Raw genomic sequence first — 21,026 nt, 5'->3', positions numbered from 1 at the left:
GCGTGAGTACTCCAAACCTCCACCCTCGCCTCGCCTCGCCCCGCCCCGGAGAGGGGCCGTCACGTGAGTCCAGCGGCGTATGCGCTTCCGGGTGAGCAGGGGTAGCGCGGCGGAGGGGGCCCTTTCCGCGGCGGCGGCGGCGGCGGCGGCGGCGGCGCGGGCGACGCCGCGGCCCGTCCCTGCCCTGCCCTGTCTGTGTCCCGCCAGGTACGTCCGCGGAGGGGCCGATAACGGTGAGCCGGAAGCCTTGCGCCGCGGCCCGGCCGGGCTGTGCGGGCGGCAGGGCAGGGCGGGGCCGCGGCCCGCCCGCCGGTGCGCCAGGGGCGGCGGGGCTGAGTCCGGAGCCGTCGGGCGCTGGCGACCCCACCGGGGCGGTGCTGGCCTGCGCCTCGGGCGTACGGCTCCTCCGCAGAGCGGGCCGCGGCGTCGCGTCGCTCCCGTGCGACCGGTGCGGGGAGCGGTCGGGGGAAGGGCTCTGGGCGCGCGGTGTTCGCCCTGGCAATCCCTCCCCCCGCCCCGGTAGGGTGGTCGCACCGGAGCAGCGCGAACTGCAGCCTTATGTCCGCTAATGAGGTTGCCTTCAATTACGGAGACTCTTTTTTTTTTTTTTTTTTTTTTTCTTCCCCTCCGCCTTTCTCTTGTGTGGCTGAATAAGGAGCGGGGAGCGCGAGTGGAGTAACTTTTTCCGATGTAGGTTTAGTAACTGCGCGGTATGGAGCTATGTCGCAGAAGTTGCTTTCTAGCGCCTTTTATTTTGGTTCCTCTAGCTACTAATGTAATGTGCTAAGTAGTAATTGATTATTTCTGGTTAACGTGTATGCGTATCTAAATCTTACATAGGAATATTGATTGCCTTTAGGCAGGGTATAAATTCTTTTTGACTGTTGTCAGACAAGGCAGTACTTGCCTTTAAATGAGCCTTGGTGATTCAGAAATGCAGGTTCTTCTATTGCCCTCAATGTGGAATTTAAAGTAGTATCCTTGGAGATGACAGCAAGAGTGTTTTCAAAGTTTTCTTTTTTAATGGACTGATTTCTCCATGCTTTGATGGTGAGAGAAGGGAGTAAAAGGAGACGAAGAATTGACCTGTTATTAATGAAAGTCCTTGCATCACCTCATTATGCAAACTCGCAAGTGAGAAAGTTTGGCTGTCCGTCTTCAGGTCTGGGAAGTGTTTCCTGGGGTCACGGCTAGTGTGGCCACATTCTAAAAGCCAATGGGGTTATAAAAACATTTAGAAATTATAGTGAGCTGTACCACGTGGATGTGTGTACTGGAAAAATATACCTGTTCCTTAGATTTCACTTGCTGTAAAATCAAATGTGAAAAATACTCTTAGAGGCACCTCTTTAATGCCTGGAACCTGGAATTCACTTTAGTAACAGTTAATGTTTCTGTTGAAATGGTGAAGGTGAAATGTAGAAAAAGTAGGCTAACCTTTTTTTTTTTTTTAAGTTGATTTCCACTTTCTGAGATGGAAACAGCACGCTATTCTTTGCTGATCAGGTACCTAGTTTGATAGTGTGCTTGTCATTGCAATTGTCTTGCAAAATAAGCCTTATATTTATTCTACTTCAAATGCTGAGGTGCTGGTCAGAGACTGAATATAGGTCTCTGTATTGGATAGGCAGATATGCCCATGTAAATGCATAACTTCTATTTATTTGTGTATTCTTCTGAGAACTCAAGAGTGAAAACCTAAAAAATAATTTTTGCAAGGAGTCTTTAACTTCATGAATAAAATGATCTCATGCATTCTGCTGTCTTTTTTTTTTTTTTTTCTAAGTACCTGGGACAGATTAGAGTCTCTGTTTAGCTGTAAACTAAATTCTTAAAAATGGCAGTTTATAATAGGCTTCTTAAATAGTCTTGTATTTGGTATTCCAGCACCTACCAACTAAGCCAGCTTGGTATTAACAAGAGAACTCTGAAAATTATCCCTTCTTCCAGGAAAAATGATGAGAACGCTGATGTTTGACTTCTGGTTCAAGCCGTAATACTCTTCACATGCAAACTTGAGTAGGTTTAACCTGGTGTTCTGGAAATGGAAATCTGTTCATTAGCTGCAGTGGAAGAGTAGTGCATTTTAGCGCTGTGTTCCCTTGTGATGTTTTTTTCTTTTTGTACTATTGTAACTCGCCTGTTGAGATACTTAGAAATATGAAAGGTGTTGTTGAGAACCAAAGTCCCGTGGTTCCAGTAAGAGAGCAGAACCACATGGCAATCCTGCATCCAGATGTTCTTTGATGTGTTGAAGTTTCTGACCTTTAGATAGCTCCCAATCTTCCAATTCCATTTAAGTAAAATGGAAAATAATGAGCAATGGAGGGTAAAAATGATTAGGCTTGCTGTTCTCAGAAACCACAGCTTTTTGAGTTGTCCATGAAGGGTGCTAGGATTAGGTAGAAATTTAATTGCTTTTATTCTACGTGACTAATAAATACTTGCATTATTACAATATATTACATTTTTCAAGTGAAGCTTTTATCTTTGATTTACAGCTGAATTAAAAAGAGACTTTGGCACAGTAAAAACAGAAGATGTCAGCACCGCCACAGCAGCTGTAGGAAGACTATTCTAAACTCTGCTTTAGTTTGTATAAGCAGAAATAGTAGATTTTTTCCCTGCTTTGTAAGCATTTATATTAGTGATGTAAAATTATTCAGTAGTTAACTTTAAAGTCAGCACTTTTCTAACTTTCTTGGGATTGCCCTTCCTCCTTAATTTCTCATTCTTCTAGTTGACAGGTGATAGTGCTTTTGTACATAAGACTTTAAGTTAAAACATCCAAAACAACTACTTAGTCTGCATGTTAAATAGGATGCTGAAAACCTAAATTCAAGCTTATCTGATGTTGAACTTGAAACTTGCCTTTTAAGTTGTTTGCAGTTGTACTATGCGGTATTTAGTGAATGATTGCTTTCAAGTCTACCTTAATGAGAAGCTGCTGTTGAGAATTCTGTAAGTAACGCGAGAAGTGTTTTGTAAAAGTGTCTTAAACTTTGATTACAGCATGAGTAACTTTTAAACTCTGTGCCTGTCTTTAGTGTATCAAGTTTATCTTAATGTAATGGAATACATGCCGGTAGGAATTGCTTCTGCACTGAAATGCTGTACATCTGAAATTAATAGATGTTACTTGGTGTTTGGTATTCTTCAAAAGTGTGGTGAGGAAACTATTCAAGTCTTAGAGCAAAACCCTACTTTAAACTGTCTTGTGAATGCAGTGCAGGCGAGCTCAAGAGTAGCATCTTATAGCCACCAGCACAGTGCTAGGGTTGGTTTGTGGTGGTGTGTTTTTGTTGTGTTTTTTTTTTTACTGTCAGTTTTATTCATTTCTTCATCTGTCCCTTAAGAATGAAGTCATCAGTTTTAGATTTTCTTTAAAGTTTAGTGTCTGTTTGCAGTGAACTGCGTATTTGCATCAGATGGTCTGTTCCGTACTGATTGTAACCACTGTGTTCTCTTGACTGTGTAGAGTACCTTGTGAAACTTCTCCTGCTTCATCTCAGTGTCCTGAAACAAATGTGTAAAGAACTATGCACATATTCACTGTTACTACTGATCAAAATATGATCAGATCTCCAAGCAAATATTTAAAATTTATTGTTGCAAACACTCAGCAGGTTAATACTCAGGAGAAACTGTGTGCTGAGAATATCATCATCTTAATGAAAGAGAGGACATGTTTCACAAGGGAAGTCATATGATTCAAGCAGCAAGAAACTACTCCAAAGAGCGTATAAGTCAAAAATGACAGAGAGGGAGAGCTAGGAGGACAATTGCTGGGGCAACTTTTTGGAGATTGTGTGTACTGGCACATACTGACAGCAACTGAGCGATGCAGGGGCTGAACGATTCAAACAGGAGAGTCTGACCCTTAAGAGGAACTAGGCTGCTACCTTACAGGAATTTTATTTCAGTTTTCTGGGTGAGAGAAGCAGGGAAATGTCGGTAAAATAAGCTTAAATTTTAGTCATTAGTGTTTAATTTGTTGCTGGTACCGGAGTTTTACAAAAATCAGTCTTTTAAATTTTTTGTTAATCGGCTTGTGTAGTGTAGCTTTAAGCATTGCAGGATGTTTTAAAAACAGTCTGTGACTGTAATCAGGTCAGGAGAAGAGAAATTGAGATTTGTTGTGAAAGGTCATCATACAGAACAGTAAGTGTAACATTTTTTTAGCCACATAAAAAAAAAAATTTGTTTCTCTGCTTAATTAGCAGTATGATTGCATTCAGACTTTGTATGCAGTAGTGTTCTGTGGTGATTACTTCTTTGCATTCAAAAATATAATTGTTTCCTGTTTTGATTAGTGTTGATTTTTCTTAATATCTGCATTGATAAGCTTACCTGCTCCTGCCAATTTTTAGAGCCAACACAGCCAAGAGCTTCAACTGGCTTGGACTTGTATGTCAGCAGAATGGTTTATTATGTTCCATTATTGGGGATTCCTTGTTGCTGGTGATGGGTGAGCCTGAAAAAACACAGCTTGACTTGCACATCACAGGGTGAGTTTTCTGAAAACACTTTCTGAAATAGTTATTTTTAAAGTGTGTGATTATTTTTTTTTGTAAGAACTGGGTTGTGTTTTAGATCTGACCATCTGGGGGGGCAGTTCTCAAAATACACGCTTATTCAATATCTCTTGTAGAATCTAGAGAGCTGTCAGGTTTCTTACAGTTTGGAGTGAACTGGTGTAATCCTAAATGATAGATCAGGTTGCTCAAGGCCTTGGTTTTTAGCCGAGATGTTGATCCTGCTTGAGCGGGGCATTGGACTACATGAGATCCCTTCCAACCTAAATTATTGTATGATAAACCATGCCATAAGCAGTTTTGCATAAAAAAAAAAAAAACGGAGACAAATCATAAACTTTTCCCTGTGTTTTTTTTGTGTTTTTTTTTTTTCCCCGCATAATACCTCAACTTGGTGATAAGTGAAAGGACGTGTTGCAAGTATGGGCATTACGATAGTATGGAACTAGCATCTTCTGTTATGTTCCTGCAGCTCCTCTTTAGCCCACTGTCCTGAAGACAGAAGGTTCTGGGTGATCAGGAGTCTCTATTAGCAGTTCAAGTTGGCCGGAGAATGGAAGGTGTTGAGTTTAAGGAAGAATGGCAAGATGAAGATTTCCCAAGGTTTTTGATTTTTTTTTTATAGTAATTAAAATCAAATGCATAACATCCAGAATAAGCTTACCTCTTTATCTTCCTGGTGAACTAACACTCAATAATCTTGAAGTGATTTCCATTAATATAGTCATCTTGAAAAGGTTTTGTGGCATGTTTCTTTATGGTCTGGAAAGGGATCACTTCATGTTCATGGGTAAGTTAAGTAAAACAGGAATGTCACTTTTGAAGTTTCCAGTGTTACTAAAGTGAAAATTTGGAAGTTTGGCTTAGTTTTCTGTGGTACTCTTTTGCAACTACATTGTTTGCATGTTACTACCAGTGTCTGAAGGCCCAAATATTTCATTAAGCAACATTTTTGAGCAAAATTTTTAACAGTTTGGACTGCTAGTGATGCTTGGGCCTACAAAGAAACTAAAAGAGCTGACTTCAGAGGAGGCTTTCTGTAATAACATGACTAAACTACTTCTGTAATGTATTTAATGTCAAATTTTCTTAGAGCAAGAATATAAGTTTTCTTAAGGATGACACACACTTGTAGCAACCAGTATTTTGGCATTTGTCACATCAACAGATGGTCACCTGCATGCCGTAAAGGAATTTTCTGCTACTTTGGTGCTTTGTTTACTGAAAGCTTGAACTTAGGCTATAAGTAAATTTAGTTCAGTACTATCCCACAGTGGGTTTTTTAGCAGTGCGTAAGCCTAAATATTTGGCATTTAGCTGGCTATTTAAAAAAGAAAAAAAAAAGTTTTGTAACAGTAGTTTCTACTTTGTGCACCAGGCCCCTGCCAGAGGATGATCCTGTTGAGTCAGATATATTGGCTGCAGCTGGAACAGAAAGTGAAGCTGGTAAGAACATTCCACTCCAGTCAAGCTGACCGCTTCCTACTTAGATGGCTGTTTTAAAGCTCCATTTTTGGTTTAGGGTGTTTTGGGGAGTGGGGGTGGTTTTTGAGTCAGGCTTGAGGAAACAGCATTCTAAATGACATTTTTGTATGTGAAGGGTATTATGAACATCTTGTCTAGAAAGAAAAGGGTTTGGGAATAAAATATGAGACTCTTCATCCTCTCTGTGAACAGAGCTATCCAGGTAATACTGGACAAAAACGAATAACTGCACTCACTTCCTGACCTGTCTTAAAATCTTGGTTCATTATTTGGCTTCTGTGCATCAGTTAGGGCCTGCCTTAGTTTCTCTCCAAATTTCAGACCTTTGTGGCCTTTTAAGAATGTTGCCCATCCAAATGGTCAGAGGGGTAATAATGCAGATGCCTTTTTTTTTACATTTTTAATTTTTTGTATCTTGTCAGTCTGCTTTAGTTGTGGCATTTTCAGTGCTGCATCAGTCATTTTATTTTATTCCCTGCTTTCAGCTGCTGTTGGAATCACACAAGTACTTGCCTTATGTCTCAAAGCATGCTGGGTGTTCCCCTAATAGTTTCTTTAATTTTCTGTCCTCACTGTTGTCTGCCAGCCTTCTGGGTTTTTCGCAGCTTGTATATTATTTTTTATTTCATCAAAGATGGTTATGATGTTACCAATATCTAACAAAATCAAGGGCTAGGGACATGAACTTATTGCATTATTTGCAAGACTGACTTAGTATAATATCTAGAACAACTCATGGAATGCTTTGGTATAGCTAGCATGGGTAATAGTTGCTTAGGTGGTGGCAGCACTTAAGGTTTTTCTTCTGTAGGGAGTATGGTGGCCTACCACTGTGATCATAGTGTGTATGCAATTGGGTAAACTTACGGTCTTGAGGGCTTGAAAACTTTCACCTCCAAGTGCTGTTCTTTTCACCCTGTGTTTAATTCTTATTCCAAAGATACATTGTTTAAATTATGGGCATTAATTTACAATGCATTCTGAGAAGGCATTGTGGTCTTCTGTCTTGTTAATATGCCTAACTAAACTCGCTTTAGCTTTGAAAAGAAACAATTTGCTTTTTTAAATACAGAGGTTAATGGAACCAAAGTGAGGAAGAAACTAACAGCTCCAGATATTAGCTTAACTTTGGATCACAGTGAAGAATCTGTTTTGTCTGATGACTTGGATGAGAGTGGAGAGATTGATTTGGATGACTTGGATACTCCTTCAGAAAATAGCAATGAGTTTGAATGGGAAGGTAAGTATTTTGTTACTTTTGTCTGATGCCTGTAAATATTTCTGTTTTCTTATGTGCAGGTCAACAGTTTTTCAGGTGGGAAATAACTATGGCTCAATATTACAAGAGGAAAAATAAAAAGGGAATGATTAGATTAGAAATTGGGAATATATGCAATGAATTTTTAAAGAGCAAATCAGACCTTGACTGATTAGTACACAGACAACATAATAGCTGTACCTCCAAATAAACTTAGGTGAATGTCATTAAACACCTGTAAGACTCAAAGTTATGGAAAATCCTCTTTGTTGCAGTATGTTTTTAAGAACCAACCTGGGAAAAAAAAAATACCAAAGGTGTTTTACATGTATTATAGATGAGTTTTAAATAGAGGTGAACCATATAAAGTGATGTAGATTAGCTAGTTGGAAATTGACGAATTGCAAGCCTTTGTGTTGAAGGAAGACTGAATGGTATTTTTAAAAATACTGACTAACACCTGATCTCATATCTTACTGTGGTGAGAATGGCAAAAGGTCAGTAGCCTTAGAGTTTGCGTGCTTTCTAGGTTGACTGGAAGTGGTAGAAGAGCCTCTATTTTGTGTCAAGGAATTCTGAAATGACTTGATAGGAAGTTAATGTAGCTATAGCCTCACTAGTAATGATCTGAAATTTAAGAAATGAGTAGATGCTTCATCCTGTTCTTACAGGCAAAACCTGGAGATTCTAACAAATTTTATTGGAGGTAAAAAAGTTCTGTGTAGGAGTTAAAACATAATTAAAACTGAAAGTATAAAACTTGTGCTTTAAGGCCCTTTTATGTAAGCCAAGAACTGTTGTGTTGGTCAAACAGTTGGAGTCTAATTTCTGTAAACTTCATGACTTAAGAATGTCTCTAAACATGTAAACTCAATTATAATTTTTTTATTCTGGAAAAAAAATACTTTTAATTCCTGAGTAAACAGGAAGCTCTCTTTTCACTGTTATGTATGAAACACTACCTGTTCTTCATTCCAAGACAGCTTGTAAATGGAGAAAGAAACACTCTTTAAAATAAGGGGGTTTTTAAAATAGCTAAAGACATATTGCACGTGAGGTTTTCGTAACAGAGCCTGTGGGTTTACCTGTGTAAGAGGATTTTCATCATTTTGGTGAAGAAGAATTGGTATTTAGGGTTAGTTTTGCAATGATGCAAAGGAAATGTTCCGGATGTTTGTGCCTTGTTTTTAAAAGTGGCTGAAAAGGATTTCTGTCTTTTCTTCCTTTAATGCTGCTGCCTTCATTTTCCTGGAAGGATAGTTTCAATTAACAGCTTTGTCTTGGGAGCAGACAACTAACTTGCAGTAGGTTTTTCTCGCTTTGGGTAAGGTCTATGCAACAAAGTCAAGAATCATAATTTAATTGGAGCAAATTGTTTTACAGATTGCTGTCGGCATAAATTTTATATATATTGATTGCACACATATGAATTAGATTTAATTTCTAAATAGATTTGCCTGCATGTCTGCTTGCAAGGTACTGTCAATGTTTTAAATCATGCTTTTATGTAAATCTGTGATCAAGCAACCTGTGTAATTATCATCGGAGTTAACCACTTTGTCTGTTTTGGTGAGATTCATCAAGGTCTGTATTCTGAAAGCCTACAATTAAATAGGCTTTCTACGTGAATTGAAATTTGTCATGTACTTTAACATAGAAAACTACAGTCAATGGATAACTACCAACATGGAGTATTTTACTAAAACGTGTGACACCCATGAGATCCTATTTTGTAATGACTGAAGGAACTAAGTCAGCTGATATGTCTGACTGGCTAAAGAACATTAAAATAGATTAGATAGCAAAGTGGTTAACCTGTATTGTAATTGATTGTCACTATACATAGTATTCATAATGAATCTTGAACATGTTTTAACTTTGGCAGATGATCTTCCAAAACCAAAAACTACTGATGTAATTAGGAAAGGATCACTTACTGAATACACTGCAGCAGAGGAGAAAGATGATGGTCGACGCTGGCGAATGTTTAGGATTGGAGAACAGGACCATAGGGTGGACATGAAGGCAATTGAACCATATAAAAAAGTTATCAGTCATGGTGGTAAGGATTAGTGATCTGCTGAGGGGAACTGTTGAGAAACTTACTTCTTTAAGCTAAGTTGGGATGGCACAGAAAGAGCTTTGGGTATAAAGACTCATATGATAATTCATTTGTTGCAGTATTAAGGCATATGGGTGATTTAATATTTTTTCCCTATTAAACTAAAGTTCCAAAATGTGCACGTGTTCAAATGAAGCTACTAACACGCATATATGTAATAAGATGTACTTAGCTGTTCTACAGTGTCAGTGCTATCAGTATAATTTTTTGGTTTTAAGAGTGTTGAAAGCATTAACTGTAGATCTACTAAGGCATAAGTCAATTTAATGACTCTTCCCACCAGTCTGTGGAGTTTAGTTTGCAAGAAAAGTTGGCTATATAAAAAGTTTATTAAATATACTGAGATTCTATACTGAGATGTTGATTTGTAGGTACAGCATTTGATTTACATCAACTTCAGCTATTTCTTTAGATGTAGATGAACTTGAAAAAGAAATCTTGAGGTTTTCTGTAACTATGAATCTGCCTATATAGAATAGATGTTTGTAAGTCTCTTCAAGGTAAATAATGAGAAATCTTAGTGAATATGCATGACTCTGTGTAAACGTAGTTATTGTATAGTCACCTTTGTTACCACTGCTGCTTTTTTCTTTGTTTTTAGGTTATTATGGTGATGGGTTAAATGCCATTGTTGTGTTTGCTGTTTGCTTTATGCCTGAAAGCAGCCAGCCTAACTACAGATATCTAATGGACAATCTATTTAAGTAAGTCATCATCTGCCTCTGAATACTGTCTTAATTTCACATTGTGAAAATTAGCATTTTAATGTAAGGGCAATTACTTCTCTCTCATTTTTTTAATGAAGCTTTTTATATTTCAGATGAGGGAAAAGTAACAAATAGAAAAGCAACTACATCTGCTTCCAGGAGAAGGAGGAAAAATTATTAGATGTTGCTCAACACTTTTGCCAGCTTTGTTTTTTTTAAATATTTGAGCACTACTAGGAATTACTTTAATACCCACAGATCTTTACTTGAAAGTATTTATTGCTTGTCTCTGCAGGTATGTAATTGGCACTTTAGAGCTGTTAGTAGCAGAGAACTATATGATAGTTTACCTGAATGGTGCAACAACAAGGAGAAAAATGCCAAGTTTAGGCTGGCTTAGGAAATGTTACCAGCAAATTGATAGAAGGTAAGAAGCTCTGCAGTGTTTTCTTACAATATTCACATGCTAAGTGATATACATGTTTAGGGAAAAACTGCTGTTTAATGTGGTATCTGGTACCTACTGGATAAGATTTAAGCAAATTGCTTGGTATATTGAAAACGTCTTCCTAAGCTGGACAATGTGGAATAATGCTACAGGAATGCCTGTTTTTTTTGTTGCGGGGTGTTTGTTTGTTTGTTTTAAGTGAAAATAGTAGTGTTAGAATACTGAATACTCTTACCACGTAGAATATCCTTAAAACTTCATGTATTAATATGATAAGGTAATAAGGGGGGGTCCTTTGTGAAGGACTTCATAATTAGTTGTGTAAAAAAAATTCAAAGAAACTTCTTTGGAATGTTATTTCCTTGTCATTATTGTCAAAATGATACTATATCTTAAATTTTGACTATATGGTTGTGTGTTTTGTTTTGGTTTTTTTTTTCTTCTGGCAGATGGTAATGCCTAATAATGGAATGTCAGAATACTAGATTTATATGACAGTTGTGCTTGCAAAAACATACTTATATATTAAAAAAACCCCCCTTGTTGTCATGCTGCCTTTTTGTTCTAGTAATTATGTCCTCTGCTTGAATTCTTTAGGTTAAGGAAAAATCTGAAATCATTAATCATAGTTCATCCTTCTTGGTTCATCAGAACACTTCTGGCCATCACAAAACCTTTTATTAGGTAATACTCTGGAAGCTATTTCTTTGGAAAAAAAAAAAAAAAATCCTAACAACTGTTTACTTTAAACTTCAAAAACTGTTTTAATATTGACCTATTGAAAACTTTTTAAGTTGTAACTGTACCCTGCATTTGTTCTTCCACAGCTCAAAATTCAGCCAAAAAATTAGGTATGTCTTTACCCTGGCAGAACTAGCTGAACTCATCCCCATGGAATACGTTGGCATCCCAGAATGCATAAAACAGTACGTTTTATTATTCAAACATGTTCTACACTGATCATGTTTTAGAACTAGTATATATTGTATTCAATGATTGGTTTGAATGTAATAATTTGCAGTTAATAAAATTTAACTCAGATCATTGCTGTATCTAGGAGGAGTATCCATGTTTGACCACATTGCTAACTACAGTTTGGTATGCAGTAGCATGGATAGTGAAATTGTTAATGTATAGGGATTTTCACAAATAGTGCCTTACGTAATTACTAAATTATGGTGTGCGTGAATTAAGTCTTCTAGAGACAAGGCCTCATTCTAGTTGTTCTACCCCTTAGTATGCTAAACTGGCTTGTGAGTGAGAAATTCTGGAAGTGTTGATACTGAAGTTATTTATAGTATCTTCGGTGTTCATGCTAAAATGTGGAACAAATTAAGTGGTGAAATACTGGTTGGGTTGGGATAAGTGGGTTGGGATTTCATTTAAAAGAGCAGCTGTGGTGGAAAAATGATGAATCCCTACCCATAATAGTTCTAAAACTACTTTGGTGAAGAGGTGAAGGCAGCATCAATGTCCATGGTTTTCTCCTCTTCATTCCCTCCAGATAAAAATATCCATTTTAACGTCAGCACAACTTTGCTCTCAAATACGACGATGATGATACTTTTGTCAGTAGCATTTGTGGGTGCAGTAATAGAGTAGAAATCACAAACTTGGGTCTTAAAAAAGCCAGATGAAAATACTAACAATTTTGATGATAAATCGATCAGCCTATTAGAGGGTATAACATACAAAACCTATAGAGAATGCATCACAATAGGTGATTGCAAACTGGGAACTCCATAAGGAAAGGTGGCATAGTCTCACTGTGGACAGAAGGGCACATCCATATTGGACAAATCCACAAATTGGTCCCCCACACTCCTGCACATGGCTGGTTATTGCAGTAAACATTCAACTGGTATCAGTTGCAGAGTTTAACTTTTTATAAAATAGAGAAAACACAGTTTTCTTGGGGTGGAGAGGAAAGACATGACAATGCTGAAGCAGCCTTGTGCTATCTTTAGAATATTTTTTTACTGGGGCTTTTGAAGGATGTGTTAAATACTCAGACTGTCTTTCTAAGGAGAGAAAGACTCCTTTCTGTATTGATAAACCTTTTAACTGTTCTGCAAAGGTTGAACTTGGTTGACTTATGGAGTTAATTCTCAGACTTCTGTGGAGGATTACATCTGGCTTCAAACTGTTACGAATACAGACTTTAAATTTTAGTGATGGACGTTAATACTGTACAAGAAGTATTGAATTCATATGTTATGTCATAGTAACTAAATCTTAATGCTTCTTGCTTATAAATGTTGGAGGTACAATATATTTTTTTCTTAATTATATCAGTTTCAAAACTTGGTATGTTTCTACAAACTGTATTGACACTAATACCAGTTTGCAGCTTCTGTTGAATTTGGCCTTCATATGTTATATTTACTGAAATCAAACTTTTCCTCACCAAGGTATGAAGAAGAAAAGTTTAGAAAGAAACAGAAAAGGTATCTTCATATTTTGATTAGGGTTGCATCTAGATAAGACAATTTGCACTGCAACTAACTCCCAGTTGATTGGCTTGCATAAAGGAATAAGCATTTGTAAATATAAACATGCACTAGTGACTAAGTTTTTATGCATGAAAGTAGCTATACTGCCTGCAAGTACAATATATCATCTAAAAGAACTTACCCTGGATGTTCAAACAGATATTTGTGAAAAGTCTTTACTACATGAGATGCTCACTTCTAAGGGGATATGTGTTTCTCAACTGAATCTTCAAGAGGCAAAAGTAGTGCTTCTTTCTAACAAAAAGTGATGTCTGAAGGAAGAGCTGTTTTTAGGTGCTAAGCTGTAGCTATGCATCAGCAGAGATGGAACTCTGGAAGAAGCTCTAATATTGAATTTTGTATTTTGTATTAGCGGTATTCACTACCTTTTCAGTTATTAACTTGAACAGATGCAATCTAAATTAGTATTTTTAGTGCTGTTTGTATTTGCAGTGCCTATGTTCCTTGCTAATAAACATTGGATTTTCATTTTGTTAATTTTCAGTCTCCTGCTAACTATTCAAGCTATTCTAGCAGCTGATGAAATTTTTTTAATGGATATGTTACTTTTCCACTCTCATTAACAAATGTACTGAAAGGTTTTGCTACTAACTTCGCTTTTTTTAATTACTCTTCCTGTGTGTGCATAACTATTAAGGGAGGCTTATTGTCTAAGAGGAACACTGAGAGATTAAAATAAAAGGAATTTAAATTCTTTCTGAAAGCTAGCAGGTAAAGCTAGTGACAAGTGTTGAACATTCTCTAGGAATTATTCCAATTAAGTGATAATTTTGCAGTGTGTAACCTGAAGTACTAAGCCTGTCAAATTTAAGAAACCTTTCCAGTACATATTGAAGAACAGTTCTGCTTGATTTCTGCCCCCCCCCAGCATGCATAATTCTATATGCCCAATTCCATTGCAAGGCCCATTGTATTCAGGATACAAACCTGAGACATTCAAACAGTAATGTAAAAACTTTTTCAAGTCTCCAGTACAACAAGCACTTTTTAGTGTCCCTGTTGATACCGCTTATACTGCCATCACTTTTGTAAAAAGTAGTGTGTTCCTAAGTGAAACTTATATGGAGAGGAGAGATCACAGGTACTATTTGATACTGAGACTTTAATCAGGTTGAAAGCAGTTGTAGGTGTTATTTATTATAATAGGGGGAAAGGAGATGTGTTGAAGTTTAGTTACAAAATTTGAGGATGGCAGTAGGAATTCCTTGGCTATGTGTATGAGTTGGTTTGGGAGCTAGAATATGATATACTTCTATGGATTTATACTGTCAGCTCTATGTTTATGCATAGCTTGTTTGCATTAGCTTACCGTATTTTCTTACACTTTCTGTTGTTAGTCCTGTAAGCTATGTCAAAATGTGCTTTTCTAAAATACTGCAGTGAGGACAGGGATGACTTGCAGCTGCGTACTGTGCAGGCGAAGAGGTATTTAACTAGGACAGTTGCTTCTAGACATGACTGCTCCAGACCTATTGGATCCTTATGTAGTAGGTTCAGTTTTTACAGCTGCAAAAATAAAAAGCAACAAAAAACAACCCCCCCAAAAACCAACCAAACAACAAAAACCCCCTTGCCTCCCCTTTATATGGGTTTATGGCCTAGAAGAGCTATCACTTTTACCATTTTGAAAAACTGGCTGGTTATAGTTTGAGAGACTGGACAGGTAGGTTAGACAATTAGGTTTTTAGAAGACAAACTTGGCCTTAGCCTCCCTCACTTTGGAACTGCTGTTGGTTTTAAAATTAACTTACCTCCATGCACAATTTATTTTCCAGAAGATATAGTTAAGACTGTAGCTTGTTCTTACTGTGAAGAGGAAAAGTACATCTCATGCAGGACTGTCAGCCATCCACTGGTTTCTGCAATGCAACATTTTGTTTGCTAGTCCTAAGGCAGATATCAAAACAAAACCAAGAAAAAAACAACCAAAAAACCCCACAAAACAAAAAACCAGTTTTAGCAGAATGATGGTGAATTTTTCCTGGGTAATTACAAGAGTCTTAGAACTTCATAGAAAAAGTATTGCCATTAAGGAGCCACTTTCAACTAGTGCTGTTACCTTGTTGGCTTAATTACTACAATGTTAATGGTAATTCTGTGCTTATTCTGCAGTGTATGAATTCATCCAAGCACAGTGCTTGACAGTGTTGTCATGTTACCTGTAAATTTGTATTCCTGCTTGCATTCATTAATAAAAGCACAGAACCTGCTTTTTTCCTTTTGTAGTCAAACCTGACTTGCACTTTTCAAATGCTTCCTTTTGAATGCTATAGTTATTTAAATGGTTTCTTAACAGTTTTAATTAATTTCTAGGGGGAGGTAGGAAAACATTTTTTAAAAAAATAAAAAGCAAAGCGTTGTGATGGCATTCAATAAAAATCTTAATATTTATTTACTAAAACTTTTTCCATGTAAAAGCTTTGTGTTTTCCTGTTAATAGTTTTTGCTTAATATGTGAGCTATCAAACTAAACTACGTCTTAACATGGCTTTAATTTTACTGCTTTCTTTACTAAGCAGAGTTGACCAAGAGCTGAATGGAAAACAAGAGCAGAAAAGTGAACAGTAAGTTTGGAGTCCAAACAAGACTGAAGAATATGCAGATGGAATGATGCTATTTTTGCTCCATTTACAATGTGTTCTGTGTGTGTATATATTATATAACCTGTTGCAAAAGGTGCCGAATTTCTTTGGACTAGCACACAATGGACTGCTTACTGCTGTATTGGTTTGTCTTGACTTTAATAGCTATGTTTATGTAATCATTTCATACTGCTAAATGTCAAAGAACCCTATGTTTTCAGAGGGTGTTCTTGCAGTTGTTTATCTAAATGATGCATGTTCTTCAGTAAAATATTTATATACCTAAATGTTAAAGGAAAGAGATAATATATATTTTTATGACTGAGCAATATATTGTGTGTACCTGCTGAAGGAATTCATCTGCAGGTAGACAAGGCCATAAGTTACTTGTTGTTATTGTATAAATCTGTTTTGCTGTAAATGGTCAAGTGCATTTCTTTGTTGTCACAGAAACCTTAATTTGTTTGGATATTAACAATCACATAACGTAGTCTTTCACAAGTGCGGAGATCCTTGGTTTTGTTCACATATCTAATACAAGCAGTACTCATTTACCTCACTAGAGTGAGCTTGAGCTTTGGTGTCTTTTAGTCCATTTTTGAGAATGCAGAACTGCGGTTCTGTGAACTTCAGTCTGTTGGCCAAAGGGTTTAAGCCTAAGCCACAACAGAAGCTGAACTGTTTGAATGACTAGTAAGATATCAGACCTTTCTCAATGTAGTTGTGAATTTAGATTCTGCTTCAGTAAATCAAGGCTATCTCAGCTACCAGTAGGAAATGAGTTCATTGCAATTCTTCTTGGATAAATATTGGTTGTAGGAACTGTGGTCGTACTTAGTAGAGCTTGGGAGTTACATAGATGTTCTCACCATAATATCAATTGTTTGCAGAGGTATGGGGAATCTTATGCTACCTGTGTCATCCCTGTAGATGAAACATCCATTTCTAAAGCTCTTAGTTTGGCACATGATGCCAGCACTAATTTCACTTAACAACAACAACAAAAAAAAGGTGATTTAAAGGTTGGTGGTTTTTTTTCCTCCCCACAATGGTAGTAAACTTGTGTCTGTAAGAGATGTTCTTGGACACATAACTAGTGTTTATAGGTTTATCAGGGCAACAATAATGCACTGGTTGATATGTTGTAGAAGTTTGTAACATCTCTTGATAATCATTGCTATTTCCCTGTAAGGACAGGTGCATGCAAATAAATCCATTCAGGAGTTGAGCAATATAATATTGTAGCAAATATTAAATCTTCACTTTTGATTTTTATTGTGCTCGCAATTTTGTCTTAATGCCGAAAATATCAGTTCTTAATTATATTAAAAGTTAGTGTTACACAGTTCTCTTATTAAAAAAAAAAAAAAGTCGTGTTCAACCAGATTACTATCTGACACTGATAAATAGCAGTCACGACTTATTACCAATTAACAAAAAATCTACTCTCTCTAATGATGCATGTATAGATTCTGAGAGCATATTCATGTCAGGTGAGGGCAAATTGCCCATGTCTCTGGGAGTTTTAATTCTGCAATTCAGAGACTTTCATCTCAAGATCTAGGTACTTTTGTTATAGCAGCTTCTGTATCACAGTTTCAAAGAGATTAATATGTAGGCTGTTCTCTTTCAAGTTGCCTTGCATCCATTTCATCAGGTCTGGATCTTGCTCTGAAAGCAGAACACAAATGTGAACAGTTTCTTTGGGCTGTCTTATCTCCTGCTCCAGTTTCAGTGTTGACCCGGATTAATGTAAAGTTCCAGTCAGTAAATTGGATGCTTACAGCCTGTTTCCTTTTGATACTTTCACAGTGCAGTGTATGAACATGCAAACCTGTAAACCTTCTTGATCCTTACTGATTCTATGTGGGTCCTAAGCTAGATACTAAGCATTCTGATCATTTCATTTCAAATTTTTCCTGATTTAAAAAAGTATTCTTCTCAGTAAAATCATATTCTTGGTGGGAGGATTGTAGTCCTACATGTCCTGTTGCTTCCTATGTGTATAGTGCAGTATAGAGTAGGCAATCCTCTGTATAGACCATATTATCAAATGATGGCATTTTTACTGTTGTCTTTCCTGGTGGCTGAGTGATTCTACAGTTTCATGCTACAGCAGTACAATTTCTTTTGGAAATGTGTATGTGCTTACTGAATGGCTTATTTCTCTAGTATAAGTTTTCATGAATGAATATACAGCACAACAGTTCTTCTGTCCTTAAAGATATGCAGCCTGAGAAACAGGTGTACTAAAGAATTATTCCCCTCTGATCTTTTGCAGCTCATCATTTAAAATGGTGAGGTGGATGTTTACAAAAAGCGACGAGGTCCCAAGGTTACCTTGAACACAAATGGGTAACTTTTTGTCAAATTTACCTTTTTTAAAATTATAAAATAATTTAATATATTTTAATATTTAAAAACATGAAAAGTTGGAATTTCATACTTTAATAAAAGTTATTTCAAAACCTGAATCACTTTGTGATAAGATACAGTATTTTAGGGAATTCACCATTCAATGGCACTTCCTTCTAAAACTCATGTTCCCAGAATACAGTTTAAGTCCTGTCAAGAAAAGATAATTTCATGAGTACTAACTTACCTTTGATTTGGAGGTCTCATTAGTTTGTTTATATATATATATATGTGGTAATAAGTCATTGGTTATCTTTTGTTATTACTGTGCACAGCTGAAATAGTGGTTTGGGCCAGTGGCCTCTCTGTGTGTGGATGTGACATTTTGTAAATTGGTTTCTGCAACAGGGTAAGTGTTCAGAAGTGGCAAAGATTTTGGAGAAAGTGTCATTTAAAAACTGATGCGAGTACACTGTAGATTGCTTGAATGTTCTTGACATTCTGTGTAGTATGGCAAAGCCATGTTCTGTTGGAAAGTAATGGAGAAGGATGTATAAGGATTTAGTGCTGAAGCAGATTGAAGTCTTTGAGGTTCTGGGATGTTAAAATGGAGAATTTTTGGTTCCAAAAAGCTTAGAACTAGTTAGAATAATATGTAACCTTGTTCATAACAATACAATTTAGCATTTTTTTCCTTTATTTTCAGTGAACAAGTGAAGAATAGTATTTCTTGCTGTGAGGAACTTTGTACTGAGAAACAATAGTTACATTCTGAATTGCATACAATTGGTATAGTCTGTTAGCATGTTTCAGCAATTTTGTTGCATAATATGCTTAAATGCTCTAATGACAGCTTAAAACCTTTCAACAGCTAATTTGTGTCAGACTTCAAGATCAGATTACATGGTGGTGGTAATGGAATCTTTTATGAAATGACCTCGAAGTGTGTCATAGGGAGGAGAGGGTGGCATTGGTGCCTAGTCATATGTCAGCTTCACTGATGTCATCTACTGAAATGTCTGTAGTTAACTGAAAATAATGGAACTACATTGTGAACGGGCACTTTCTAAACTAAATCTGTCACAAAGAAATAAGTTTCTTGGTGAAAAGTGTATTTCTTTCAGTGTCAAATTTTTGTCTGTGTGTCTTACAGATTTATACAGTATTTATTACATAGAAAGATGGCTTAAATGCATCTTGTATCAAAAGCTGTTGTCTTTGGAGATGACTTTAATTCTCAAGTCATTCCAGTCTCCCTCAGAAAAGTCTCATACAAGGAACAGAGGGGAGAGGGATAATAGCTTGCGTGCTTTTTGTAACTGCAGAGGTCTTATAAAGCTTTCAGTAAAAATTCTTATTCAATCCTTGTGGATGCAGGTCATTCTCCAGAGGATTTGTTTCACTGACTGATTGTCGGAGATGCTTGAAATAAGTGCTTTAATTATACTTTTTAAGGATATCTGGTTTTAGTCAGAGTAGCACTCTGAAATACAAGGAAGATTTAAATATTCATATACTGAAAGACAGATTTGGCAGCTTTCCTAGCTTCAAAATTCTAAGTTGAACTACATGGTTTCCCTTATCACATCTTGTTCCGTATATTGAGCTAACAGGAAAAAAGGGCATTTGTGAAGAGGGTGCAGTTGTGTTACAGTTTTTCATCATTCCCTTCAAGCATGACTGAGATCAGTGAAATTAAAGCCATTCTTTGCTCAACTAGATGTTTTTTCAGTTTTGCAATTTGGACTGCCCAGATTAATCTGATTTAAACATAGGTTGGTTGGTGTTTTTCCCCAGTATTGCAAATGATCTGAGGAGAAGCTACTGGAGTGTTTTCAAAAAGTCAAGTCCTTATCTTACAATGCTCCTTACTCTAGCCAGCTCTAGTTAATATTTATGACATGGAATTCCAGGTTAATAATTACAAAAAATATTCATGGAAGACAGATGCTTACGTTCCCAGTGCCTCTGCAGTTCTGCAGTGTTTCTTATTCAGTGATCTGAACAAAGCCTTTTTATTAACAAGAAAAGCCCAAGTAGTAGGGTGCTCTACCAGTTGAATGGCAGATAGAAGGGTTAAAACACTGCCTATTAGTATCACTAAACTTATGGGTGATATGGGAAGTGTGCAGTGTTTAACAAAACAAAGCTGCAGTAGTCATGCAAAAACATAGGTTGTGACTCGTAGGTGGTATAACTGGCTTAAATTGACTATTAATGTTCTTCACAGATGTCACTATTTTCCTTTGCCCCTTTAATATAAAACTATGTAAGTACAAGACTCATCACCTACCTCTTAATGTTATGATCCTTTCTTTTTTTTAAAATGAGCTTCCCTTTTCTGTTTGTGTTTCATGGTGTCATGGAGTAAGCTGATGAACACATTTCTGAATGTGCTAGCTGTTACTACTTATGGGAAACTTTTTAATTAGGAAAAAAATAAATGCTATATGCAATAAACACCTTTGGAAAAGGTCTGAATGTTTTATTTTACTGCGTAGGAATATATTGGTAATGCGAGTGTCTTTTGTGATCATATTCACCACCCACCCACTGTGAAATTTAAACCTGGTTCTCAAGCATTGTAGGTGCCAGTTCACTAGTCTCAGTGAAATTCAACAATTATTTTGACGATAGTTTTGGAGTTGAGTATTTAAAAGGTTTTTGGCAGTAGGTACAGGTTGGGAATACAACCCTAGAGGAAGAGGGGTTCAGCTCGTAGCTTAAGGAGGGCAAGGCTTTCAGTCGCTTGAACAGGTAAAAATAAACCTAAGCCCGCAACTACAGCCATTTTGACTCTTCGTTATTACATAATTTTAAAAAGTCGACCCTAGCGCCCGCTGCAGCACGACCTCGGTCTTGAATGCCTGTGGCGGGGGCCGCGCCAGGGAAACGGCGCAGCTCGGCCTGCTGCCGCGGCCGCCGCCACTTCCCCGGGCGCCAGGCACGGTCCCCGGGGGCCCCTTGCCCCGGTGGCAGGCGGCTCTGTCCCCGGCCGAGGCGCTGCCCTCCGGTGTGAGG

At 37.2% G+C, this 21,026-nt stretch overlaps 1 protein-coding gene across 7 annotated transcripts; it reads left to right on the top strand.

Annotated features, from left to right (window-relative positions):
• Positions 1-136: 136 nt before the first annotated feature.
• BNIP2 (BCL2 interacting protein 2) lies at positions 137-20,478 on the top strand. 7 transcript variants are annotated; one of them, XM_052807411.1, is made up of 12 exons: positions 137-207; positions 4,371-4,508; positions 5,008-5,138; positions 5,914-5,981; positions 7,093-7,260; positions 9,164-9,340; positions 10,002-10,104; positions 10,403-10,534; positions 11,153-11,239; positions 11,383-11,481; positions 12,967-13,002; positions 15,585-20,478. In XM_052807411.1, exons 3-12 carry the CDS (start codon positions 5,089-5,091, stop codon positions 15,634-15,636), a joined length of 972 nt encoding a protein of 323 aa, XP_052663371.1. In that variant the 5' UTR covers positions 137-207; positions 4,371-4,508; positions 5,008-5,088; the 3' UTR covers positions 15,637-20,478. The 7 variants fall into 7 exon arrangements, with proteins under 7 accessions (XP_052663371.1, XP_052663373.1, XP_052663372.1 ...); XM_052807413.1 differs by lacking the exon at positions 137-207 and adding an exon at positions 1,489-1,506; XM_052807412.1 differs by lacking the exon at positions 137-207 and adding an exon at positions 2,925-3,626.
• Positions 20,479-21,026: the final 548 nt, after the last annotated feature.

The sequence above is a fragment of the Harpia harpyja genome, chromosome 14 (genome assembly GCF_026419915.1).
Source record: "Harpia harpyja isolate bHarHar1 chromosome 14, bHarHar1 primary haplotype, whole genome shotgun sequence".
Taxonomy (NCBI): domain Eukaryota; kingdom Metazoa; phylum Chordata; class Aves; order Accipitriformes; family Accipitridae; genus Harpia; species Harpia harpyja.
Note: the sequence above shows the minus strand (reverse complement) of the source record. Positions and strands in the feature narration are given on the sequence as shown.

Coding starts and splice junctions, on each gene's coding strand:
- BNIP2 (XM_052807411.1), top strand. CDS start 5,089: ATGGAAGGTGTTGAGTTTAAGGAAGAATGGCAAGATGAAGATTTCCCA. Junction 9,341..10,001: donor AAAAGTTATCAGTCATGGTG/GTAAGGATTAGT, acceptor CTTTGTTTTTAG/GTTATTATGGTGATGGGTTA. Junction 13,003..15,584: donor TTTAGAAAGAAACAGAAAAG/GTATCTTCATAT, acceptor TTCTTTACTAAG/CAGAGTTGACCAAGAGCTGA.